General features: G+C 41.5%; 2 protein-coding genes across 4 annotated transcripts in view; one reads left to right on the plus strand and one right to left on the minus strand.

Annotated features, from left to right (window-relative positions):
- Window positions 1-1,739: 1,739 nt before the first annotated feature.
- On the plus strand, window positions 1,740-17,603 carry LOC109997825 (prolyl endopeptidase). Its single transcript, XM_020652438.3, has 15 exons — window positions 1,740-2,000; window positions 5,641-5,715; window positions 5,829-5,962; window positions 6,085-6,215; window positions 7,083-7,295; window positions 7,833-7,954; window positions 8,891-8,996; window positions 10,368-10,559; window positions 12,507-12,704; window positions 13,935-14,038; window positions 14,282-14,418; window positions 14,764-14,858; window positions 14,961-15,092; window positions 15,631-15,787; window positions 17,026-17,603. The coding sequence occupies exons 1-15, from the start codon at window positions 1,959-1,961 to the stop codon at window positions 17,318-17,320; spliced, it is 2,133 nt and encodes a 710-aa protein (XP_020508094.2). The 5' UTR covers window positions 1,740-1,958; the 3' UTR covers window positions 17,321-17,603.
- A 6,589-nt stretch (window positions 17,604-24,192) lies between these two features.
- Window positions 24,193-27,633, minus strand: part of LOC109997830 (ephrin type-A receptor 7-like) — a 173,439-nt gene continuing 169,998 nt past the window's right edge. For all 3 annotated transcript variants that reach the window (XM_029280889.2, XM_065947839.1, XM_065947840.1), the window contains one exon: window positions 24,193-27,245. In XM_029280889.2, the coding sequence (XP_029136722.2) occupies window positions 27,131-27,245 (115 nt within the window). In that variant the 3' untranslated portion in view covers window positions 24,193-27,130. The remainder of the gene's footprint in view (window positions 27,246-27,633) is intronic.

The following is a 27,633-nucleotide window of genomic DNA, read 5'->3' on the forward strand; positions in this document are numbered from 1 at the left end:
GATCAAAAAATGTAACCCTAACCCTATCAGATTTATTTTTGGGGCTTTTTGTGCCTTTAATGGATAGACAGGACAGTGGATAGAGTTGGAAATCAGGGAGAGAGAGAGAGAGTGGGGAATGACATGCAGGAAGGAGGCCACAGATGGGCAACGAACCCGGGCCGCCCGCCTGAGACAACAGCCTCCATACATGGGGCGCGCACACTAACCATTGCACCACCAGCGTCCCCATCTATCAGGTGTCATTAAAAAGCCCTGCATGGTTTCAGTGATTTCTTTTTGTGTATTTTTTTAAAATCATCAATAACTTGAAGGTAGAGTCATTAGAAATGTTTGTTGCAGCTTGTTAACACATCATTAAAACTTTGGCCCCTCCCCCTGGGTTTAGCACCACCAGAAGCGCACACTCACTGCTTGTTTACTGCTTGTACCTACCATACTGCAAGCTAGCGCATGCTATCACAAGCTAACCGCAGGTGTTTGGCACCTGCCTGTCCAACAGAAAGCAGGCCAACTCCCCGTCTGCAGGTACAAGCCAACCGAAGGTACACCCGTTACTTTGGAACAAGCTTTATCTGCTTGGCGTTTGGCCTCACTATGAATATGTTTTTTCTTCTTCTTTGTCGCTACGTCCACGTCCGTAATATTCACCAGATTGAATCGCGTTCAATTGCTAAATTGTATCCAACCCCCCAAACTCACCTGCGTGCTGTAATTGGCTGTGGGTAACACACCAGCTCCCCTCCAGAAACGTCCCGTGTCAACCAAAAATAGCAGAACATGAAGTTACAGGTAGAGGCCGGGGTCTCTGCAGACACATGTAGGCTATAGAGGTGAGTCCAAACGTGATGATTGAGTAGCATAACTTTTTCCTATATTTTATTTTCTAGGATAAAGTTTACGACTCTGCCTTTAAAGGTCCCATATTCTGCTTTTTCTGGTTTTATCTGCTCTTTAGTGTGTTTTCCAAGTGTCCTGTGCATGTTTAGGTACATCTATGTGCAAAAATTCAAAGTCCGCGGAAATGTGGCTTCTCCTACGTCCTCCTGTTAGCTGTAGCATTAGCCGCATGTAACGCTCGGTTCTAGCCCCCCTCGATAAAAATGTGTCAGTGTGACATCATTGTCAGTGTGATGTCACTGATCTAAGCCCATTGGCTCGTTGTGGCAAACCCTGCAGCTCATGTTGAAATTTCCAAGAAGCGCGCTGAGCAACTGACCAATAACGACAGAGCGGATCGGCAGACCAATCAGAGCAGACTTGGCCCACGTGGGGTCTAACAGTGTGGGCTCAACAGAGTGTAGCTGACGGACTCAGAGCGTAGAGGGAGCAAGGAGGAGCAGTTCATGAAAACAGACACTTTTTTCAGACTTTATCTATTGTGAACGTACAAAAAGTAGGAACATAGATTAAATATACAAACCCCAAAAAGGGCAGAATATGGGCTCTTTAATGTTGCCCGTTCAGGACTAGATTTGGATGCCATGCCGAATTAGAGGTTAGCTGCAAAAATGTCTCCTTTTCTTTATTTATCTGTCAAGTTCAGACTCGCATCCCAACGATAAATTGTAGGTTATATTTTATAACACTCACGGCTTCTCAGACTATAGATTTTGAAGTTGATGTGATAAATGTTTTAGGCTAAACATTTAATATTTTTATCACATGATTTATCTAAAAAAAAAAAAACAACAACAACGTATGCCTTCACTTGCCGTGATGACGTATCACTTCCGGGATAATAAACAGGCGAAGCAGCAGGCGGGTTGTACAAAACGTGTGCGTGTGTGTGTGTGTGTACGTGGATGAGTAAAAATGCTTTCACTTTCATTTCCCGTCTCCATTGACTCAGTGGACACGCTGAAGTCAGAACTTTAAAAAAAAGAGAATAAAAAACACACACAGCGGGAACTTTAAGACACCGCGAGAGAAAAAAAGGAAGACTAAGAAACTCCGCAATGGCGTTTAATTATCCGGCTGCACGTAGAGATGAGAGTAAGGTCAGTGTTGAGTCCTTTTATTTAACTCTCTCTTTCTTTTCTCTGTCTGTGTTGTTCTGTGAATGGCAGGTGTCGCGAGAACACGAGCAGGGAAAACGAGACCAGGAAGAGAAAGACGAGTCATGCGGGAGCAGAGTTAGAAAAGGCGAAACGGAGAGTGAGCGGAGAAAGAAAAACAAAACTTTAAGACCAAAATAAGTTCACATTCCGCCTATTCCGCGAACAAGCAACTTTAAAGAAGTGTCTCTTTCACATCCAGCTTTCCTCCCTGACCACTGCTTCATACCACACAAAAGTGAATCATCGCTTTCCCTTCCTCCCCAGCACAGCTCCAGTTCCCTGAACGCAACACAACACCACACAGGCCAACGCAATCTGATTTTTGTTTTCGTATTTATTGAATTATCATCACTTTGGAAAGTTATGTTTCCTTTAAAGCTGTCTGAAGCAAACCAATCTGTTAGTTAAATGCTGATTAAAACATTGTCTTCAGTTAGATAAGTAGCTGCTTTAAAGGTTTAGATTGAATATAGAATTACTGCTTCCTAGTTTATGATTTTATTTATTTTTATTACTGAATTGCAGCACAATATTGCACATTAGTTGTTTTTCTAATTGCATATATGTCCATCTCTATGTCAGTATAAATGTTTTTTAGGGACTAAATGTGTAAATCACCATAATTAATTACTCATTCATATTTATCACCGGTGTTTTCTGTTCTTATTTAAATTGGATAAGTGGATTAATGATCTCATGGATTAAATAATTAAATTGCAATCTATCGCCTCGTTAAGCAGTAATAGAAAAACAGCCGGCCTCTTTTCTTTTTTTTCTTTTTTTTATGACCAACATTTTTATTGTTTTCAAATGTTTTACAACAGTACAATACCAGACAATAAATTATATAAAACAATACAAGACAAAAAAATAAAAAAATAAAACAGACCTGACAAACAAAAATTATAAATTAAATTAAATTAAAACAGCCGGCCCCTTTACATTGCCTGATTAATCCAATAGACTGTCCAAAACTTAGAAATATCCAGGAGATGATTTGGTCATTAATTAAAAAAAAAGTGAATATCTTGACATTTTTGCATTGAAAATCTCTCGTTATTTAACTATTTCAGCTCCAGTTTCAGGATCGCTGTGGGTACTACTTATTGCCTCCGACAGTTTAAGTATCAGAATGAGCTTTCAAAATCCGCCATATGTCATTTATGTGTAATTGCAGAATGTAAACTCCTCTTAAGGTGATTATATCCCACAAACAAGGACACGACCTCAGTGTCCTAAGCAGAAACTGCGACCCTGCGTTTGTGTCTTCATCATGGCTGAAAGTTCCCCGTTTGACACAGCGCAGGACACTGCTGCGTAAGCGAACGATGCAGCATTACTGAGGGCTTTTAGAGCTGAGTCGATGACTGATGTGGAGAGTACATATTTGAGTTACACGAGGAAGGAAAACATCAGCAGTAGTTGGAAAATGTCTTATTGATGAGAGTTAAACTGACACAGGAGGAAGTCAGGAGACTCACATTGATCACACACATTGTCCCAAAGACACTTTAGACATCAGTTAATTAATAATATTCGATCACAGACTAATGAGGCTCACTGTTACTCTGAATATTTCTGTAATATAAATATAATAAATATAATTATAAATAAAATATAAAAATTAAATGTTGCCATTTAATGACACATTTTAAAGATTAAAACTCTGGACCATCTGATACATAACAGAATAATCTCTCTCATTCTTGAGTATCTTTAAACATTTATTCTTGGGTACAGATTTGATTTTTCTTGCAATTACTAAATACAACAACAATAACAGTCAAATCATTCAACAAGAGAGAGAGAGAGTAGAATGTCATGAGTAATATTTTCCTAAATCAATGCACATCTCATGTCAGTCAGTAAGTCTTTTCTTTTGTTTTTGTTTTCATCGATCAAACAGTCAGCTGTCGGGCTGAGATGTTTCAGTAGTAGCGCTGAGATCAAACTGAAGAAACACTTAGCAAACACACCAGGAGCAGCGATTGCCTTGGTGCCCACACAGCTCTGCAAAAATATAAACGGACTTACAGCATGCAAGCTTACCTACAAACGGCTGAATTCAGTCGGAACAGTCAGGGAGGCGTGAGGGGAGTCAGTGAGCTGAAGGAACAGCTTTGTTTTGGTTTGAGAGACTGTTACTAAAGTGCAACGTGTTCGGGACTTTTTTTTTGAAAATTATCGATTTTTAAATCTAAGAAATGACCACAAATGTGCTGATTTGGATGAGCATTAGGCTCTGACTTGACAGTTCCCTGCAGAGAGGGGCTATGTCTTCACCACTGCCATGTTGTTGACAAACGTATTAAAACAGTTACTCAGATCATCTAATCACGGCCTCCTTTCCATCCGCCGCTCTAATTCTAAAACAAAAGGTGATCATGCTTTCGCTGCTGTAACCCCCGACTCTGTGGAATCAACTCCCACAAACCATCAGATCTGCAGAATGTTTCAAGAAGTATCTAAAAAAAACTCGCCCATACAGACGAACCTTCATGTAACTCCCAAACCCTTCCTTGTGTTTAGTTTGTTTCTTAACTTTGCTCCTGCTTGACATCGTGATTTATTTATGTACATTTGCTCTCTGTATGAATTGTTTGATTGCTTTTATTTATGAAGCACTTTAGTGAGGTTTAAAAGTGCTATATAAAAAAAACCTTTACTTACTTAATTACAATCTTCAAAAAATGCTATCAAGAAAAATCTGGCCATTCATATCCGTTAGTAACTTGACGTGGAAACAGTAGTTCATGCATTCATTTCATCCCAGCTGATCCAAAATGCTGCAGCCAGATTCCTAACCAGGTCATACAGGGCAATCACTTGGATCACTTTTAAAGCTTATAGAGGGGTCAGCACCAGATTACATTGCTGACCTCCTGACCCCCCTCTACTAGCCCCCATGTAACCTGAAGATCCTCCGCCAGGTCATCACTTCCTATTCCTTGGAATAACCTCAAAACTAAAAGGTGACCGAGCCTCTTCTGTTCAGGCCCCTGAGTTATGGAATGAGCTACCGGAGGAGATCAGGGAAGCTTACACACTGTCACTTTAAAAAAAAACATCACTATTATAGACTTGATTTTTATTGATTTGATGGATTTCTTGTTATTGTTTGTCAGCCGTTGCCTCTTGACAAAGCAGCGCCTAAAGGCACAACAGTCATCAGGAAAGAGGTGATTGTGTTGTAATATTTTGTGTAAACTTCCTCCTCTTGATGTCGCAGTACGTTTCCTCTGAATTTAAACTCCATTAACATCACCACAGTTAATGCTGGAGATAATGTGTGTGTACACCTGTGTTTGAAGTTTAAAGTTAACAGTGAGTATTTGTATTGTCTTTAATTCCCAAATATTGATGTAACTAAGTCTCAAAAGATAAGCACTGTGTTTTTAAGAACATACCTGACTGTGTCACAGTCTTGCATAACAAACTCGTGCATAAACACTTTCACATTGACTCAATTGTCTTGAATTGATGCAAAGCTAAGATGAAATTCTCAGGAACGTGATGGCCTCCTTCTTAGGAAAACGCCACCAGCTCTTGTGATAATTACATTTGTCTGTCTTTGCTACAGGTGGATGACTATCATGGAAACAAGATCTGTGATGCGTATGCATGGCTGGAGGACTCGGATAGTGCAGAAACAATGGTTTGTTTAACTAGTTTGCACAAACACATGTACACACAGGCTTTTTCTTCACCTGAAATTCCTCAAATTTGCATCCGTCCTGTCTCTTTTTTTTTCTTTCTTGTGTGTCTCAGGCCTTTGTGGAGGAGCAGAACAAAGTGACCATGCCGTACCTGGAGCAGTGCGCCGTGCGGGCTCAGTTCCAGCAGCGTCTCACTGAGCTTTACGACTATCCCAAATACAGCTGCCCTTACAAGAGAGGGAACAGGTTGGTACTACTACTTCCAATTTACTGAAACTGAAACGCTGTGACACGTGAACGTGGCTGACTTGATTTGCAGATCTAGAACAGTAAAAAAAGGTTTTAATTTTCTGCTTTTTTTTTTATAGATATTTCTACTTTCATAATAAAGGTCTCCAGAACCAGGATGTGCTGTACGTGCAGGACTCTCTGGACGGGCCTGCAACTGTATTCTTTGACCCGAATAAACTCTCTGAAGATGGCACTGTGGCTCTAAAGAGTAAGGGCACTCACACTTTGCAACCCGTACCGTGCCCGAGCACTATGACCCCCCCAAAGTCCAGGTCGTGTTTAGTTTAGTTTATCACTTTATTTGAATCAGGGACAGTGCACAAAAAAAAAATTCCATCCGTTGTGTGGCTAGTGCGAGTGCTCTGCAACATGCAGAAGCACGATATGCTTCCTTTGGCCCTGACACAGGTGGAAGAGGTGTGCTTTTGGCACGGCACAGCTGCTCATGCAAGAACACAAGCACGGGAGCAGTGGACGAGGACATGACGTATATTCCATTCCCCACCTTGTATTAAAGAGAAATCCATGATGTAAGAGGACTGTATCTGGAAAAAAAAAGGTCTCAAAATAAACCACAAAGTCAGTGAAGCTGCAGTTGTGCTCTCTGTGCAGCTATCAGTCTGTGGCTTCTATTACAGCAGCAGAAATGTTTCTTTCATGGTTCTCAGTGCTCGAGTTGATATCATGAATCAGTCAAGCTACACTTAGATGTAAAATTACAACTGAACATTGTGTTTGTTTTTATCGTCACACCTTTAGACATGATCAAACTTCAAATATTACATTTCCTCACTTGGAGAGTCCCGCGCTCCTGTGCCAGGCCTGCAGCACTACACGTCAGGTGATGATGTGCTCGGCCTGTTTGGGCCTGGAGTAGTTTGAGTGCAGGCCAGTGGGGGAAACGGGAGGGGGGGCTAATCGTGTGTCGGTACTGTACCAGACAACCGTGCCAACTGAGTCATGCAGCAGTGCACCTTTCCCTGCACATAGTATTATATAATTATTTTATGCATGTAGAAGTAAAAAAAAAAAAAAAGACATAGAGTTTCCATACCTTGTCCTTCTCTCCCTCCAGTGGGCCGTCTGTCGGAGGAGTGCGAGTACTTTGCGTACGGTTTGAGCAGCAGCGGTTCAGACTGGGTGACGGTGCGTTTCATGAAGGCTGATGATGACCTCACACTCCTGCCGGATGTTCTGGAGAGGGTTAAATTTAGCTGCTTGGCCTGGACTCACGATGCCAAGGGAGTCTTTTACAACTGCTACCCGCGCCAGGAAGGAAAAACAGATGGTGAGTAAGAATAAAAAAATAAAACATCTCAGTATTTTATAGCTGTTTATATATCTCAATATGTTGTTCTGTGAAGAAATAACAAAAGCAAAGTCAAATCCACATGGGCTGAATGTCACACAGGCACTCTTATTATCAGCCAGCTGCACAATGTCAACATGTACATGACAAACAACATCAAATATACAACCTGTTAGTGAAAAGAAAAGAAGATTAGAAAAAAGATGCAGCTGTGTATTTTGTTATGAAGGTGTTTTTTTTTTTTTGAAGTGTTTCTGAGCGAGGGAGAGAGGCGCAGCAGGGTGAAGAGGGAGAGACACTGAGAGGAGAATAAGTCAAACTGGCGGCTGTATTTGGACGCAGCATCAACTTTATCAACATAAATTATATTGCCTTACGCTATATCTCGTTTGAAATTACATCGATATTTCTTATAAACTTGATTTACTGTACCCAGCCCTACTTTAAAAGAAAACCATTCACGTGCAAAGATTATAACAACTGCGATCAACTGAACCTCTCTGTGTTTCACTAAAGGTACGGAGACCACCAGCAACCTCAACCAGAAGCTCTACTTCCACGTCATCGGCAGCCAACAGTCCGAGGACATTCTGGTTGCGGAGTTCCCTGATCATCCTAAGTGGCACAGTTCAGCAACCGTGAGTCCATAGTTATCTATGATATATGATGTGTTATTGTCATCACACATCTTCTAAAGCTTCATTAGAGCTTACTTTAAAGGTATGTTGCAGAATTACATGCAGCAAAAACTCCTCCTAGAAATGTGGGGTGGTGAAATGAAATCCATCCATCCATTTTCTACAACTTATGAGGTCGGGTCATCATGGCAGCAGGCGCAGTAAGTCAACCCAGACGTCCCTCTCCCCTGCAACGTTTTCCAGCTCCTCCTCCTGGGGGATTCCGATGCATTCCCAGTCTAGATGGGATATATAATCCCTCCAGTGAACTCTGGGTGTGCCCCGGGGTCTCCTCCCGGAAAACCTCCAAAGGGAGGGTCCCAGGATGCATCCTAATCAGATGCTCAAACCACCTCAACTGAAATAAAAATTCATGTTACTATAAAACGCTCTCCTACAAGGAGCACCCAGAACTGCTGTTCTTTTTTGAAGATTTATTTTATTTTATTTTATTTTATTTTATTTTATTTTATTTTATTTTATTTTTATTTTTATTTTTATTTTTATTTTTATTTTTATTTTTTTTATTTAATTTAATTTAATTTTTATTTAATTTAATTTAATTTTTTTATTGTTATTTTTTTTTTGTGTGGCTTTTTATGCCTTTATTGAGAGACAGGACATTGAATAGAGTCAGAAATCAGGGGCGAGAGGGAGAGGGGGAATGACATGCAGGAAAGGAGCCACAGGTCCGATTCGAACCCGGGCTGCTCGCCTAGAGGACCATTGCGTCTGTACGTGAGGTGCTCACACCAACCACTAGTCCACCGGCTCATTCTACTGAGCTGGAGTTATTATCTGGCCTGGTTACTTAGGATGAGTTCATAATCCATCCATAGAGATCAGTGAACAGTGTAGAAAAGACTTCCATTCTGAAGAGTCGTGTGTGTTTTCCAGATCTCAGACGATGGCAGGTATGCTGTTCTTTCCATCACTGAAGGCTGTGAGCCCGTCAACCGGCTGTGGTACTGCGACCTAAAGGAGCTCCCCGACGGAATCACAGGTTGTGGAAAATGTCCGATTCAGATCTAAGCACCTCATAGACAAAACACACTGATATTTTCTTTAGAAGCAGAATCACAGGAACAGAAGGAAGTCAGAGGCCTGTGTGTGACTTCTGATGACTTCATTAAGATAAGATAACACTTTTTTTTGTTGTTGCAAGAAAATGTGTCTCGCACAACCAGCTCAGATCACAGTCACATCACATGTAAAAGACAGACAAGTAAAAACAGCAAAAGTTACCAGCATTACTATCTGCACCAGAGAGATCCTTGTGGTTGCGTGTTTGGCGTGTGTTGTACATTTCATGCTAATAATGTAGCTGCTAAAGGAGATTTGTAAGTTAACATGTGTTTTTAAAGATGGCTTCACCAGTGCTGCTCAAACGTTCGACACCTCAGGTTCCTCTTTTGACAGAGTTCTTTGCTAAAGGTGTAGGTTCTAAGAAGTAGAATCGTTGCCGGTTTTTGCTGCAAAGTGTCACGTACTTTTCTCAGAATTATTATCAACATTTCTCGGGTTTGAAAAATACTTTCTCTTTGACTGTTAATGTCCACTCGCAAACCAATCCATGTATGCTTTGTATACGTTTATTTATTGTTTATTTGATGGACAAACTGAAAATATCAATCCAATGCACGTATCATAGTGTTTGTTGGGTGTACTAATTTGCAACACTTGTCCTTAGGAAGTGAGCTGTTCTTATTTTTTATTTTTTTTATTTTACAGGGACATTGCATATTAATAAACATTTCTGTAAATATGCCAGAGTTAGCCAAAAGGCTAATTTTCATCTGTTGTCCCTGGCCAGATTTTATAAAAGGCTCCCTAAACAAACAAAACAAATTCAAACATTGCTAAAAGCTACAAAAACAAGTATTAGTAAAAGCACGTATCCAATAACCTACTAAAGTAACTGTAACGTGCACACAACAAAACAACATGTAACACAATATACAATAAACACGTACAAATTACAAATTACAGAAGGCCACATAAAAAACATTGAGTGAGCTATACCTGAAGCTCACCTCAACAGACAACTAACACGCAGGCCAACAGCAATCACTGACATTCCTACACCTTCATAGCTCATCTGTATCAGCACAGGGGAAGTGGGTGACCATGCAGTGACTCAAATTACCTTCAAAAGAGATTCAGATTTCAAAATATTCATTTTTGGCCTTTTTTTCTGGTAAATAGAAATCTTGATTTTGACATTTTCTAATGCAAGCTGGCTGCAAAAATTTTTATTTTTGTCTTTTCCTTTTGCATGTAAAAAACATTTGAATCACCTTTAAAAATCGTCAATGACAGATCACATAATGCATCTTTTAAATTGGAGTTTTTTATTTTTTATTTTCTCCTTCAGGCCTGCTGCCGTGGGTCAAACTCGTGGACAACTTCGACGCCCAGTACTCGTACGTCACCAATGAGGGGACTGTCTTCACGTTCCGCTCCAACCTGGACGCTCCCCGGTACCGCCTCATCAACATCGACATCCAGAAACCAGACAGGCAGCACTGGACTACCCTCATACCACAGCATGACAAGGACGTCCTGGGTGAGACTAAAGGGGAATTCTGAAAAGAATATAAGTTAGAAGGTCAAGGTATCAGTTCTCTTCAGAGTAAAAGTACTGCGTCTTAAAGTTCACTCACTGTTGGCATGACAGCTGTGCTCTGTGTGTTGGAGCGTGTGAAAACTCCACCGACTTCGACGTACGCAGATGGCCAATACGTGGAGAAGTACTTCCACAAATTCAGCCCTCAAAATCTTGCACAATATTTTTTTTCGCTGAATTTCTGTCCTGTTTTGATGACAGCCCAGCCGCAAACACAGGGAAGTGGTCGAAAGCCTCCGTCACAGGGAACTCTGCTGAAAAAAGTGAAACTTGGTCCATAAGCACTTTGTCCTTACCTTTTTATTTATGACTCATTGGAGTTATGGTAACCTATGGTAAATCACTGATTCATGCAGCAGTGAATTTCCATGTTTCTGCCACATCAAAAGTATAATGAAGCACTGTAGCCTAGTTTCTAACAGAAGCAGGTGTTTCCTCAGTCGTCTGAAACTCCTCTTGTGCGCACAAAGATGTGGAGACTGGGGGATAAAAAGTAGTGAATGAAATCATGATAACACACTGATGACATTTTGAAATGTTTGGCACAAGTAGTTATAGTTAAAGACAAAATGATACTTTAATGAAAACTAGTTCATCGACATTGATTTGTGCTCTGCTTACAATGATAAAAAAAGGGATTTAAAGCTCCTAACTGTGTATGAAGTATGCTAAAAGTAACACTGATGTCTCACTATGATGTACAAAAGCAAACAGGATCATCAGCATACAGGTTTTTTCTCTATAGTTATTTTTAATAAGTGTAAATGCTTCTGCAGGGTAGGTGTCAGATAAGGGTGTGAGCAGCATGCTGCAGAATCAGCCTTTCTTTTTTTTACTTTTTTCCACAGCAAAGATTCTTGATGACTGATATGTTTGTATGATAAAAGAAAGCCGGATCTGATTTTATTTTTGTTTAAAAAAAACCCACAACATATACGTGACAGTACAAGTCAGCAAAGCGATACGATATACCACACAGCGGACCACAGGAGCTCCTAGGGAAATATGTGGTTAGTAACTTCCATAGAATCTTCCATGAAGATTTACAGATAGGGCCATGCAATAATCTCTCTCTCTCTCTCTCTCTCTCTCTCTCTCTCTCAGAGACCCTAATGATAAGCTTTATCTCAAAAGTCTATTCTTAAAGTTTCTGGTCTCATGTTAGTGTCAGACTCTCAATGCCATGACCAGAAAACATTTCCTGTATCTATGCAGCTCATGTGTTGGAGCTACAGTTACTCACCTGTTACTCATCATTTAGCCAATGGATACTTTGTATTTCATCAATTATACATCTGCTATCAGACCTTCACACCTTTTTCTCTTAGTGCTCTTGCTCATCAGATTGTTGAGAAAAGTAATATCAGGTTAATGATCGTCCTTTTTATGACACTGATTACACTGAAAAGAAAACCTTATTAAGAGTTGTGGTGAACAGTCATTAAGGGAAGGACGCCTCCGCATCACCACTGATTCATCGTGTGCAGCGTGTCCTGCATCGACATGTTTAACACTTACAGGATGTTAGACTGCCCCCTGCTGGCTGAGGCTAAGAATGCATCATGTTAGATTAAATTGATCCGCAGCTGATTCTTGTTTTATCTCTGTGCTCCACCTGTCACAGTGACCTCTTTAATACAAGAACCAATCATTGTTTTCATGTTCAATCCATTGACATTATATTTATATTTTTTCCCCATGATCCTGAAACGACTCCTCTAACTAAGATAAACTATGACAGTTTCAGGAAGAAGATTGTTCTTTGTAGTAACATGGAGAGGAACAAACAAAGAGCGAGGAGACTGTTGTCCTCGATTACTGCGCTCTACATAAATCCATTCTTCATGTTCACTATCCTAAACAGTTCCCTCCAATATCCCTCTGCAGGCCTCGTCTCCTGCGTGAACCAGCACCATCTGCTGGTCAACTATCTGCATGACGTGAAGGACATCCTGCAGGTGTACGAGTTGTCCACCGGTCAGCTGGTCAGGTGTCTGCCGCTGGATGTCGGCACTGTTTCCGGAGTGAGCTGCAAGAAGAAACACGCCGACTTTTTCTACAAGTTTACCTCCTTCACTACGCCAGGTATTCTCTCACTTCACCACGCTCGTACAATTGATGCTCTAAACTCAAAACTTACACTACCATGAAATCATTTTGCTGACCCCACATGAGAAGGATCCATAAAACAGTTAGACTTGTCGCTTAAAGATCTTTAAAAAAATCATCTTTGATAAAAGAAATATGAATGAAATGGTTTTCTTTTCTTACAAAAGGGATGAAAATGTTTCAGCCTTGAAGCTGCTTTGTAACAATTAGAGCCTCAAACTCGACACGGCTGCACGTTTTTGCAACTTTAGTTTCACTTCCACTTTAACATTTTGGAGCGGGCAGTTAGAATTCGTCTCACGTCAGCATCAACATTATCAGTTGTTTTACACATGTAGTCACAGTGAAAGCTCATGTTATCATAAACTGTTATGTTTCCAAGGTTAAAGGTCAAATCTGTAAGATATCTACTGAATTAAATCATAAAATGATCTTACTTAATCATAATGTTATGTTGAAGTGCTGGCTTCTCTGACAACAATGCAGCAGCCAGTATGTCCTCCTCCTTCTAAGTTTTTAATCAGGTCTGTATGAAGTTAGGCAGTTTTAAGGCACCCCCACACGGCCGTTTCAGACGCCCCTCGGTTTCTCAGGTGAACGGCTAACCAACAGGTGTTGCAGCGATGGAAGCAGGAAAGAGAAGTGGTCCAGATAGAAGTGATTGTACCCGACCTAAAAAGCCTCTGCATGTTTCTAATAAGCTCCACGAGCAGAAACGTGCTCAAACTAGGATCAATATTGGAGATGCTTTTGAAAAATGGAGAGAGGTTAGAACACAGAAAGGTTTACAGACCCATGCAGAGCTGGATAAACACTGAAGCTTCAGAGTCCACCACATGGTGACCTGAGTGAGCATCCACTCTAGAGAGGTGGGGGCGGAGTGAGACAGCTCTTTCCAATGTTTAGAATTTGGACTGCAGTACCGCTTTCAGAGTTACATATTGCTCCTTTAAAGAGAGCAACACATAAAAGACTTTCCTATCATGAAACACAGACCTAAAAGAAGAATTACCCTTAGATGGTTGACAGATTTAAATGATATATCCACAAAATTACCGAGGTGAATAAATTCATGAAAACCTGAGTTTTTTGGGGTTTGATCATCAATCAGGAATGAGTCTTTACATTTTTCAATAAATGAATAATCAGTCATTAAAAGATCCCCCTGGTTTTAAACACTCATCAACTTCTAACCTTCTAACCCAGGTATCATCTACCACTGTGATTTGAGCGAGTCCAGCCCAGAGCCCCGAGTGTTCAGGGAGGTGGAGGTCAAAGGCATCAAGCAAGACGACTACCAGACCAGCCAGGTAACGTCCCTGTTTATCCAATCTGATTTAGCAGAGCACATGTTGTTACCATCTATTTTATGTTCTTATTCCTGTTTTTATAAACACATCTGCTGATTGTACATTCCTACACTTCGCTTAAAGGACTGTTATCTGGTGTGATTTTTAAAAAAGCATAATGAGAGCTTTAACGTTTAATAACACTGACTCAAGAGGTGATGATCAAATGATTCATGTTTTATTCATCTCCTCGTACACATGCAGGTGTTCTATCCCAGTAAAGACGGCACAGAGATCCCCATGTTCTTGGTTCACGCTAAGGGACTAAAGAAGGACGGGACTCATCCTGTCTTCCTGTACGGCTACGGTGGCTTTGAGGCTTCAATCCAACCATACTACAAGTAAGAACCAATGCTGTTATAATCTCATCAAAATCAGTGTTATCACTTTGCAAAGCCAAACAAACAAAGATGAGTATGAATCAGTTAACTGACTAACAAAGTTTTCTATCATTATTATTCTTATTATTCTTCTTCTTATTATGATTATTTTTTAGAAAAGCTGAACTGATGAGTTTATAATCAACTGAACCCGTTATCTCCTGGAATATTATCCTGTGTAGTCATGCCACAAAACATCATCCTAAATGAATAAAATGTTGAAGTCTGATCTTAGTTTGATTTCAAAGTAGTATTTTGTCATTACACTGTGATGTTTATGCGCTAACACGGCTTTCTGCCCTTCAGCGTTGCTTACCTGCTGTATGTGAGACACCTGGGAGGGGTCCTGGCCGTGGCAAACATCCGAGGGGGCGGAGAGTACGGCCTCACCTGGCACAAAGGTGAGCACACAAGAGGGAAAACATTAAATATACACCGCAAGTTACACCGACTCTGTCTTTAAAAAAAAAAAAAACGTTTTCTGTGGCGTCGTGTGTTTATAGCTGGAACTTTGGGGAAGAAGCAGAACGGCTTTGATGACTTCCAGTGTGCAGCCGAGTATCTGATCCAGGAGAAATACACCGCAGCGAGCCGCATCGCCATCAACGGAGGTTCTAATGGAGGACTGCTGGTGGGTGAGTACCGGACTAATGTGTGTGTTTTACAGCGGTAGAGAGTGACTGTGGAAACGTATCGAGCAACCGTTGATTACATGTCAAAATAAAGAGTTAAAAGCGTGCAGAATGAATCCTGCTGTTCTTTGAATCTACTCTCCATTATCATAAACAATTAAAACCTCAAAGCTTCTAACATATCGCACATCTACGTCTCGAGCTAACTACGAGCCAGCTTCGATGGCTGCCCCCCCCCCCCCCCCCCCTCTACTCCCAGCTGCCTTGATCACACTGCTGTGTATTCTTTGTATTACATCTCAGGCATAATTACTAATGTCAAATTCATCTAACTGCTTAGCTTCAATTAATTAAGTTATTAAACAGCACATTAAACAGTGCTCAGTCTCATCATTTACCAAAAGCTGGCTGCCATATGGCGCCGCACAAACCTTCCTCCTCTGTGTGTGAGAGTGGTCGTCAGAGGAAACAGGCATGTTGTGTTCATGTGAATATGTTTTCTCTGATAATAACTTTGGGATGCACACACACACACATACAGCGGCGTGCGTGAACCAGCGCCCGGACCTGTTTGGCTGTGCGGTGGCAGAGGTGGGGGTGATGGATATGCTGAAGTTCCACAAATTCACCATCGGTCACGCCTGGACCTCCGACTACGGCTGCTCTGACGACCCCGAGCAGTTCAAGTGGCTCATCAAGTATGAACGAATACACAAACACCGCCAAACACTACAACACATTTACTGTGCACACGTCTAAATTATTAATGCTTATATCAGAATGATTGGTGTTAAACTCCATTAATTTATCTGCCAATCAGTTTGATTTCTGTCGTCTTTACAAAACTACCCTGGACAGTTGAGGCATTGTAACGTGAAATCAATCTGGTTCTTTGGTGGGTTACTTTGTTTGTATTTAATTGATTGATTGACAACTGTTCAACATTTTTAAAAGTAGAATATGAATTCTTAAATGGTGTGAGCAAAAAATAGTTACAGTTACAAAAGAAATCGTAAAGCAGCAGACAAACAGTGAATTGGTGCAAAATTTAGTTGCCTACCATTTCCATAAATTATCTCAGCCAAAGCACTTCTCCACATTTTTTTTGCCACTTCTGCTCTGATTGCTGCATATATCAGCAAAACAGACTGTTTTAAATTACTTTCTATTTCGGTACAAACAAATATGAGGATTTGTCTTCCCACTGGATTTGATCTGGTAATGCCCCATAGAATGTATAAAACATGGACGGAGTCTCAGTGTTGTCACCCATTGGTTGCAGAAGGGGGATTTTGAAGCCCATTAGTGGCTGTCGCCATATTAAAAATGTTGTCTCTAAAGTGTCTTTAAAGGCTTTATATGCAATTTTTTGATCCAGCAGATGTCGCCCTTGAGCACCAGCATGAAACCAAAACAACTTGCGGTGCATTGTTGTGTTAGCATGCTAATGCTAGTGATCTTTATTACGCTCGTATCTTCACACTGCATGTAAATTTACCTGAAATGAGCGTGATCTAGAAACACAGTTAAGCAGTGAGTACAGTATGTTATTCTTCTTTTCTCTAGTCCCTCAATTAAACAACTTTTATACACGAGGGGAGGAGTCAGCCGGCCGTCCCGGCGATGTAAACAAAGTGAAGATATGACTCTGAAAACTCTGAAAGCATCACAGACAGTGGGACTCGGGTGTTACACCCATTGTAGACAGTCATGACTCACAGAGTTATTTTCAGAGGATATACTTTAATATTTACTTTATTACATTTAAGTGTGAAAAATCTAATATAAATACTTTAAAAACTTCTCAAGGTCTGTGGCTGGCTTTACTTTCACAAAAATAGTCTCAGCAGAATCAAACAGCTAAATTCATTATGAATCCCATATTGTCGCCTCCCTCTGTGACTTCCCTCATATTTTCCTCTGTCTTTCCCTCCAGGTATTCTCCGCTCCACAACCTGCCTCCTCCTCCGTACTCGGGCCCTCCTTACCCGGCCGTCCTGCTCCTGACAGCAGACCATGACGACCGCGTTGTTCCTCTGCACACCCTGAAGTACTGCGCCACCCTGCAGTACGGCGTGGGCAGCAGTCCCCTGCAGCGCCAGCCTCTGATGGTCAGAGTGGACACCAAGAGTGGACACGGTGCAGGGAAACCCACGGCCAAGGCCATCCAGGAGGACGCACACATCTTCTCCTTCATCGCTGAGACGCTAGAGATCAGCTGGAAGGACTGAGAAGTGAGGGAGGTAAAACATATGCAGACGGAGAGAAACTACTTGAATGTACTGATTCAACTAAGGGGAGGGCTTAGACAGATTTTTTTTTTGAAAATTAGGATTTTTAGTCAACAGCTACAGCTTGATCAAATTAGAAGATACCAATCAAAATGCATATTTTAACCACCTTAACCAACAAATGCAACAATATCACAAATTTGTATAAAATGTGTACTTCAAGTTTGTACTGGGTTTTCAACTTTGGACTGAAGGTTCAACAATAAAATCTGTTTGCACTATGGTTTGTGTCTTCATGCCTTATAGTCTATGGTTTCCTAAATCTAAGTATGGTTGTCTAAGTCAGGGGTTCCCAAACTTTTCAGCCCCCGACCCCCCAAAATAACGGAGCTAGCAACCAGGGACCCCCATTTTCCCTGGAGGTGGTTAAAACATTTAATGTTGCACACAGCCACGCCCACTATCAGGCCTGGCCAAACACTCACATAAGAACAACAGAAAAATACATAACAGCCCAAACATGTAATATTCTTTCAATAATTTATTGTAAAAAAACACTAAAAGCAGAAGATGAGTAATCTCTTGAACTACCTTTTTATTTATTTTTATTCTCAAATAATGTGTAAAATATGCATTTTGAACCATTATGAATTAGTGATATGTTCTTCGAAGGAATCTCACGAACCCCCTCTGATTGTCTTGTGACCCCATCCCCCCCCCCCGCTTTGGGAAACTTTCAAATCACTCAGTCACCTTATCAAGCAGAGATAGAAATTAACAACATGGGTTACAAAAAACGATAAAATTAACATTAAAAAGACAAATTAACTGACTGTGTAATATCATTGTGAAGAGGATTCATAAGACAGGTTGGATAATAGTCAGACTGAATATTCCATTTTAAAAAGATTTGTTTGAGATGAGATTTAAAAATGGAGAACAGTGTTCAATATTACAGATGTCTGGTGGGAGGGAGTCCCCAGTGGACAGGCAGTCGGCTTGTGCAGTGAGTTCAATGGAAGAAGACCTTAGAGTGTGTGTGGGTGTGTTGATGTGGTACAGAGGAGCAAGTTCATGGATGGCCTTATAGGTGAGGAGCAGAATCTTGAAGTGATACGATATTTAAACAAATGGCAACGGAGCTGCTGGAGGGCAAGTCGTATTTAATAAATCTGAAGTATTCAGTGTCCCCCCCAATACCTCCAAGTTTCCCCAAGAGCCCCCTGGTGACCCCCCAGGAAGAGAATAGAGACCCCCACTATGAAAAGCACTGATCTGGATTATGTCATTAAATCTACTAATTTGCTTGTTAAGCATGTTGAGACCACAACAGTCAGAACTGTAAGGTGCAGTTTCCAACTTCTCCATCAAGTGGCAGTATTGGACTGTTAAATCTCCTCGCTGAAATTACACCTCAAGGTCAGAGGCTGAGTTTGAGTTTAGTGTCACTCTGCTCGGGTACTTTGAACACTCTGCTCAATCCTTTAGAATATCTCTCAGCATGATAGAGGGAGAATCAAACCACTAGGAGAGAGAGAGAGAGAGAGAGAGAGACCAAGGAGGATGCAGTTTTATAAAAAGACAGAACTGCAGCACTCAGGATTAAGGATGAGGACTTATATAAGGGGAGTGGACTTGTGTAGGAAGATGCAAGTGAAGGGGCGAGGAAGATCTTTAAAGACTTAGCAGAAAAGTCCGGAGATGGAGGGCGATGATTGGGAGTGGATATATGGCGAGACAGCGAGAGGCAACACGCAGACAAGCGGAGAGAGACTCAAAGTGCACTTATGGAGCGTCTCGGGAGGCGCGCAGACAGACGGGTGTTTAAACTGTCAGAGGGAGAGAGAGAGAGAGATAGATGGAAACTCTTTGAGAGAAAGTTGTCCGTTCGGTCACTCAGAGTTTAATCTCTTCTCAGTGGGAAGTTTGTGATTTCGTCAGACTGAACCCCGGGCCTTTATCTAAGTACCCTCTCAACAGAGAGATAGGATGGGAAAGAGGAGAGGAGGCTGCAGGAGGAGGATTTGCAGACAATGACTCTGCCACAGGGGCAAAGCGGTTGAATGAAGCCGAGAAAGACAAAGCCGGTAATAAGCCGGACATACGAGAGACACGTAGCGGGAGAGGGGGTTTAAGATCAAGCGGCAAAAAAAGGCTGTGATGCTTCTTCCTCTTCTCCCAGGAGCATCCCAGAGGATCCAGCCTCATCCCCCCCTTCCTCCCCTTCCCCCTAACTTCTTCTGTTCACATACACATGTACGAGCACACACAGCCTTCACATTTCTTTTCCCTCCTGAGAAACACAAGCTTTTACCTTTCAAAAGCCTCACCAGCTCCTCTCCAGGTCCCCCTCCTGTCGCTCCCCCGCCCTAGTTTGTTTACTTTACTCCCCCTCCATAATGCAGGGATTAATTTCTCAAAGCCGATTTGAGCAGCGGCACGCTTCGGCAAAGAGCGGGGAGCACAACTTTTGTGCTCGGGGAAGTTTCCCCTTCACACTGGCTTAGAGGTGGACCTTTTTCTCCTTTTATACAGCCAGCTTTAATCTCCACACAGAGGAGAGGGGGAACGAGAGGGGGAGAGAGAGGGGGCTCTCAACACACAGCTGGGAGTCACTAATGTCTTTACAGAGGTGTCGCCTGCTCTCCCATGAGCCTCTCTCAATCCTTCTACCTTTCTGGCCTTTCCCTCTCTCTCTTACACTATTGAACCTATTTTTGTGAACACATATTTAAGTCATTAATCCCTACTTGGAATGTGGATATTTATTTATTTTATTGATTTATTTATTTTAGCACACATAGGAATACATCAAATAGGATTCCAAAAATATAAAAGGTGTGTCAGGAGAGGTCAAGAAGCCAACAGGCTTATACAAGAGACCTCACCTCTTAAGAGAAAAACAACTATGTCCCAAATGGTTTCGATGGTGTTTGTTATTTATTTACTTGAACCCTTTTCATACATACGGAAATCTCCTGAAATACTCCAGAGATTTGTCTACCCGGAGGGGATTTAGGCTATGTGTGAACGCAAACAGCCGCATTTTTCGTGCGGACTTTACCCGGAGTTTCTCCTCCAGACCTCTAGTATTTTATCTGCAGAAAATCCGAGTGAGCTGATGTCTGAACGCGGCCAAATATACTCTGGAGATTTCAATTTCAGCCAATAGAAAGAGAATTACATTTATATACAGTGACTGCCTAAAGTGTCTGCATGCGACCACTACGATCTCCGTGCTCTAATTAAACGTCTGCATTCTGTTTTCTGTTGGTCAGTATGTTGTTCTCCTCTCTTTTGTGGATGTTGTCATTCCATTGGATTACACATAGCATTGATATAAAGGCAAATATTCTCATTATAACGTTGTGTAGCGGACTCTGTTGCTTCAGCCGCTACTTCCGCGTTGTTTATTTACGTCACGTCTTACCTCAGGAAATCCCCCCGACCCCCCTCCCCTCTGACAGGGAAAGTCCCCCGCTGTGAGGAGCATATGTGAACGGCTAGGTTGGAAGAATCTCCGGAGAAGTCCTCCTGTAAATATTTAGATATTATCCGGAGTGCAGATGTGAAAACAGCTTTGTTGTGTACTGTGATTGTACTGTAGATAATGTTTGTTGTGTGTATGAATTGACCAGGTGGCAAATGAGTTTCCCCGCCGGGGATTGATAAAGTTTTCTAATCTAATCTAGTCTAATCTCAGCCTGTAGTTAGGTTGACTGAAAATTAGGGTGGGACAGGATTTCCAGCATGGCGGCTGCTGCCGATGAGCCTCCAGAGCTGTAACAGATTGCTGACGTCACTCAGGCTCTGTCCATTTCTATTTACAGTCTATGCTCAAAACATGCGGAAACACCAAATGAAAGCCCATCCCAAATAAAGGCCCAGTCTCTTTTATTAGCCTGCGGTTTTTGCAGTAGTAGACCATCTAAGTAGTGTTTAATATTTCCTCAAAGTAATCTTCCCTCTTGATGAAACACCTCTCTGTATCGCACTGTCGTATATATTCTCAAGCGCTCTAAGTTATCTGAAGGCTTTAAACACCTATTGAGTGTTGTCGTGATTTTTCACAAACTCCAAAGCACAACAATCTATATTCTGCATTTTAAAACACGATTTGCTTTAATCTCCTGTCTGTCTCCGTGTCCCAGTCTCATTTACAGTGAATAAACAGACAAATCTGATTGAAGATTTACGCTGGAAACCGTGAGAAGCCTGATAAAAAAAAAACACACCAACCAACACTAGTCCCTCGCCGCTGAGGAGAATTGCTTTGCGTTGTGATGTTTGCATACTAAGACATCACGCTCAGACTGATAGCAATTATGATATTGTACCACAAGGGAGTAGGACTCTGACAGCATTTGATTAGGTCAGTATTTGCCTCATTTAGCATGTGTGCAGCTGCTTCTATGGTTCCTGACCCGGAGCATGCAGAGGGTCAAGTGTCAAGGCTGTGGGGATTTCATAACTTAAATTATGTAGATTAAAGCGGTAGTGGTTGTGTCGTCCCTCAATCACCACCTGACTAACACCCAGCCACCACCATCGGACTGTGTCCTCCCACCAACCACCACCTGACTGACGCCCAGCCACCACCATCGGATTGTGTTGTCCCTCAACCACCGCCCAACGCCCTGCCTCCACCATCGGACTGTGTCCTCCCACCAACCACCACCTGACTGACGCCCAGCCGCCACCATCGGACTGTGTTGTCCCTCAACCACCACCTGACTGACGCCCAGCCTCCACCATCAGACTGTGTTGTCCCTCAACCACCACCTGACTGACGCCCAGCCGCCACCATCGGACTGTGTTGTCCCTCAACCACCGCCTGACGCCCAGCCTCATGATGTATACAATGGAGAAATCCTTCCTCCATATTATCCTATATGTTCTTCCATCTACATTTCCATCTACATTTTTAAGTTTATTTTAGATGTAGGCCGTGCTGAATGACAGCATTTCAATTAGTTTAAAAGTGAAAGTAAAAGACGTCTTTTGTGTATCTGCAATGAATGCGTACACATTTGTGTAAAGCCATCATTACTTTCTGGTTGCTCAGACTCTTAATGAGCCTGAAATGTAAATAAGATTTCGTCTGTTGTCTTCATCACATTACATCTTGAATGCAGCAAAGAATTCTGCTATAAGCCTCCGATAATGAATACCCAAATCCAGTGTAACTGCACCAGGAGTTCAGACACGGTGGTCTACTGAGCGGCAGCATCTGAAGGAGGTGATGTTTGCTTGCGTGGGAGGTTTGGAAAGCTGCAGCCAGCGATGTCTCGGAGATGAAACTCATTAAGTCTCCAACTCCAATCCTCAACTCCAATAAGACTTTAATATAAAAAGTATGGATCGCTGCTGCAACTGTAATAGATAAATAAAAAAGATCTCATTCTCAAATGTATGCCCATGGACTCGCACACACACACACACACACACACACAAATATGCACACACACACACTGACCCATGTGAGCAGGAACAGAAGCCCACACTAGAACACTCACTTCTTCACACCCACACAGTTGCCCACAGCAAACCTGCACAAAGTTAATTTGCATGTACAATAATTTCCCATACGCTCGGTGCTATTCTTAAGGTGGGTGTTGTGTAATAAAGCAGTAAGTAATATAACCTCAAAACCCAGAGAGAGCGAGAGAGAAAGAGAATAAAAGAAAGTCATGAACCAACCGAATAAGCGAAGAGAGGTAGCTGAGAGTTGAACAGTGTTGTAAGTGGATACAGAGCATTAACCCTGAATACAGAGATAAGTCTTAAGAGTCCGGGTAGCCTTAAGGTTGGAGGGATGAGTGAGCTCTAAAAGCCATCGGTTCATTTCTTAACACCAGCAGCGAAGTTAAAGGGTGACCAGGGAGTTTATCATTTAGGGCCCATTCCCCCTCCAGACTGTTCAGCTGCTCACTGAAGTCTCCGTGTTTCCTTCGGCAAGACAAAGAAATCTGAGACTATGAATCTTCTACCGTGAAGTTCAGGGCCCGTTCAACCAAATGAGAAAAAAAACTAAATATTTAATGTTTTCTAACTACGGATTTTTTGGATGATGATGACTACGGACATTGTATATGTTGTGAAGTAATATTAAAATGATTAAGTATTTGTATTGGCAATGAACAGATGTATAGTGTATCTCTATTTACAGACCGACAGTTACGTTAGCCTCATGCTAGCTTATCCAACATTGCTCAGACTACGCCACTAGAACACAAGATTATTTAGCAAAAATGTTAACTGATTGTTTTGTGTGCAAAAGTTGTAATCTTTTGTGAACAAATTATAATCTTGTGCGCTGTAACAGTTCAAATTGTGGTATGTATCTTTAAGACATGCTGCGTTGCTAAGTTACAAGGGGATGCGATGTCACTAGGTGGCGCCTTGTTTTTATCCTTGAAGTTTAGTTTGAGCCCTACTTTCCTTTTGCCTCTCAGCTCATCAGTGGTGTGAGTGTTTGTGTGGACATTATTTTGTTCATTTACTGTACAACCGGGCTTTTTAAGGTTGATGTGTAGTTTGTAATAAACAACAAGCATTGTGGAAACTCCAGACACGTGTTGTTGCGCATTTTTGGCAAACTCAGTGTCTCCAACGCTCTCCAAAACACCATTAACCAAGAGGCACGGACCCAAACCTCTACAGCGCACAAGTCAATACCTTGTTATATTTTTGTAATTGTCAGTTATAAAAAAACATATCCCCCACAAAATAGTAGCCCTGTAAAAAATAAATCTAATTGGCTAATAAACAATTTGAGTTTGCAAACAGTCAATCATTGAAAATCCAGTTTCCCTTCAGCTATAATAGAAATTTAAGTCAGACATAGAACACAATGAGAAACAACCATCTGCTTGTATCCGAGCTTTTTTAATAACACTTTTTCAATATTGCAACAGCCATCAGATTTTCTTCTAACAGGTAAAAATCATCAAAAAACTAACAAAAAGAACCTTTTTTTTTTCAGTTTTATATTCCAAACAACAGAGAGGCTGATAGGCCCTAAATCCAAAACAAAGAGAGAACCCCTTACACAGTGAGCAGATATTATATTCAACACATTGTTCTTCAAACAAATTATAAAAATAGATTTGGCATTTTCAAATACAAATTTACAGTATTCAACATGTATCATAATGGTCACAGTAACAGAGAAGGGGGGAGTCAAGAAGGGGGACAACTTCAGTTCATTGTAGTGACGAGGTCCTGTGTGTGTGTGTGTGTGTGTGTGTGTGTGTGTGTGTGTGTGTGTGTGTGTGTGTGTGTGTCTCTGTATTCTTATGTGTGTGCGTCAAAGGGACCACCTGTGTGTTTCTTCAGCAATGTGTGGGGACGTTGATGAGGACATTTAAATTGACGGAACATTTACTGAGAAAAAGAACAAAAACTTTATTTTTTTTTACCAAATACAAACCAGGTACACAAATTGTTTTGTCCACTGCAACATCGTATCTTTCAGTGTGTGTTATGATCTAATATTTCCCCGATGAACGTCTTCCCCAAAAGCAAGGGGAGGAGAGTCACTGTACAGGAGAGAATTCTGAGGGGTAAAAAAAGTGCAACCACAAAGCATGATGATAACAGCAACATAAATTTAAATACAATCAAAACAGCTGCAAATTAAATACATCTATGTGACATTCTCGATCCAGTCTGCAACACACACACACACACACACACACACACACACACACACACACACACACATACACACACACACACACACACACACACACACAGTGATGTTTACAGCTAATCTAATGATAATGAACCTAAATAAACTGCACTAAAACCAGTGTAAAGGAATACACAGATACTGTGTGCTGACTGTCAGAGCCTCCAGCTTTCCTTGCACTACTTCCTGTTCACAAAAAAAACGTCTTCATGTATTAAAGGGGTCATATTATGCTTTTTCTGGTTTTATATGCTCTTTAGTGTGTCCTGTGCATGTTTAGGCACATCTATGTGCAAAAATTCAAAGTCCACGTAAACGCAGCTTCTCCTACGTCCTCCTGTTAGCTGCAGCATTAGCTACATGTAACGCTCGGTTCTAGCCCCCCTCGATAAAAATTTGCCAGTGTGACGTCTTGTCAGTGTGAGATCACTGATCTAAGCCCATTGGCTCGTTGTGGCAAGCCCAGCAGCTCATGTTGCACGCCCATAAACTTCTGTAGCACGCCCACGATATGCCGTAGCCTCTGGTAGCACAGTAGTGCTAAGGCGCTAATGTTTTTGCTCCCCTCGGAGCCGAAGTGGCTGCATTCCCAATATGGTAAAAGGAGCGTAACATTTTCGAGAACCGTGCTGAGCAACTGACCAATTACGGCAGAGCCGACAGGCCGACCAATCAGATCAGACTTGGCACACTTGGGGACTCTGAACGTGAGCACTTCAGAGCCTTAGAGAGAGAGTCAGAAGCGAGCCGGTGCATGGAGCGGCAGTTCATGAAAACAGACACTTTTTTATAACTTTAGCTATTGTGAACATACTTTAGTAGATACATAGATTAAATATATGAACCCCAAAAAGGGCATAATATGACCTCTTAAACTTAATAAAATCATCAAAACAAGAAGATTCAAACTGCTTTGCTGACGTTTTTCTTTTGAATATTTCGCTGAATAAATAAACCTTTATTACCTCTCTTTCTGGAGACGTTTTGCATAACAATCTGTAGACATAAATAAACGTGGGTAAATATCTGAATCAGGCCGTTCGTCAGAGTGAGCCTGTATTTCAACATGGTCGAGAAAAGGGGGGGGATATGTTACTGAGATGACTTACAGCAGGCTGAGAGGGGGGGGGGTTAGATGCTTTAAACACACAGGAAGACATATAAATGAAAGAAAATGACAAAGAATTGTAAAACATACAAGAAATGAACAAACACTTTTTTTCAAACTTTCGCTGTGCAGTTGATTCCTGCAGCTTCCGTTCAACTGCTAAGGAAAAGAAACTAACAGGCTGATGTTCCTGAAAGTTCAGCATATCATCACTCATAACTCATCCCACCAGGTACACTTTTTAAATGTTATAAAGGACTAGATAGATGTTTGCTAGCCATGTTGGTGCAGCCTGTCTTTGAGGCCTAATCCAACTCTTCCCGGTCATGGGACAGCGCAGTCTTCCTCTTTTACTGTTCACTACCACTCTCACCATGATTGAGCTTCTGAAAAGTTCTTCAGACGTCTGATTTGAGATCAGCTCGCTCGTGCTATGATATGATTAAGTGCCCTCGTACTAAATCAGTTCATGTTTGACATTAAAATCAGCTCTTAAGGTTCTGTGGAGAGACTTATTTCCTCAAAAGGCCAGTGAAGAGTTTCTGCCTTTTTAATTAGATATTGTTTTTAGTGAATTCATGTCGTGGTAAAGGGAAATTTCCACCCGAAATATGAATGTTTCTTCAAGCTGTAACTTGTCCATTACTTGGTGTGTTTGCAGCGTTAGAAGGTCCACGCCTTTCCAGCATCTCTGAGGTCAGCTTCAGACAGCTTTACACGCTGATCCAGAAAGAGGCCACAAGAAAAGTCATGACATCACTCCTCTGCAGTCCCCACAATCGAGACAAGAACACTGCTTGTCTCTGAGGGGGTTACGTAATATAAAAAAGGAAGGAAGGAATCAAGGAAGGCGTATGGGAAGGAGGAGTAGATAGAGCAGTGTCGACAGCAGGTAGATCTGCTCGTCTTTGCTTCGGTTTGGAAGATCCCCGTCTCCTCTCCTCCGTCCCCTCCGTCCGTGTGTAGGTCTGCAGCAGCAGTTTTTAAGACGAGGTGCGTCAACTGTTTGTCAGACCTGCACACCGCGGCCGTGCATCTGGATGACCTGGGCTCTGAGCGTCTGGATGGCGGCCAGTATCAGCTTCTGGTGCTCGAGGGAAGTGATGCCGAGGCTCAGAACGTCTCTGTGGATGCAAAAAATCAAGATTGACCAAGGTTAGTGTAAAAAAAAAAAAGAGAGACAAATCTGGTCAATTTTCAGACATTGACAAGCTTAAAATACTACTAAGAAAGTGGCTTTAACGATTATTTGCTCATCCTGTTTTACAGCACTTGAAAACTAGTTTTTTTCATAATAATATCTATATTAATGTCTTTAATTTAGCAATGGAATACAATGCTGAGAAATGTGTTGGATAATGTTACTTTAGTCGATTTTTCAATTTTCCTCTTAATTTTCCAAATCTAAAAATATTCTGCTTCTGCACTTCACTTAACTAATATTATCAGCTCTGATGTATTTACTTCCCCCCTGAGGGTCTGTCACAGAAGGCTTTCTTTAGGTGTTCTAAT

This window comes from Labrus bergylta, chromosome 19 (assembly GCF_963930695.1).
Source record: "Labrus bergylta chromosome 19, fLabBer1.1, whole genome shotgun sequence".
In the NCBI taxonomy this organism is placed as follows: domain Eukaryota; kingdom Metazoa; phylum Chordata; class Actinopteri; order Labriformes; family Labridae; genus Labrus; species Labrus bergylta.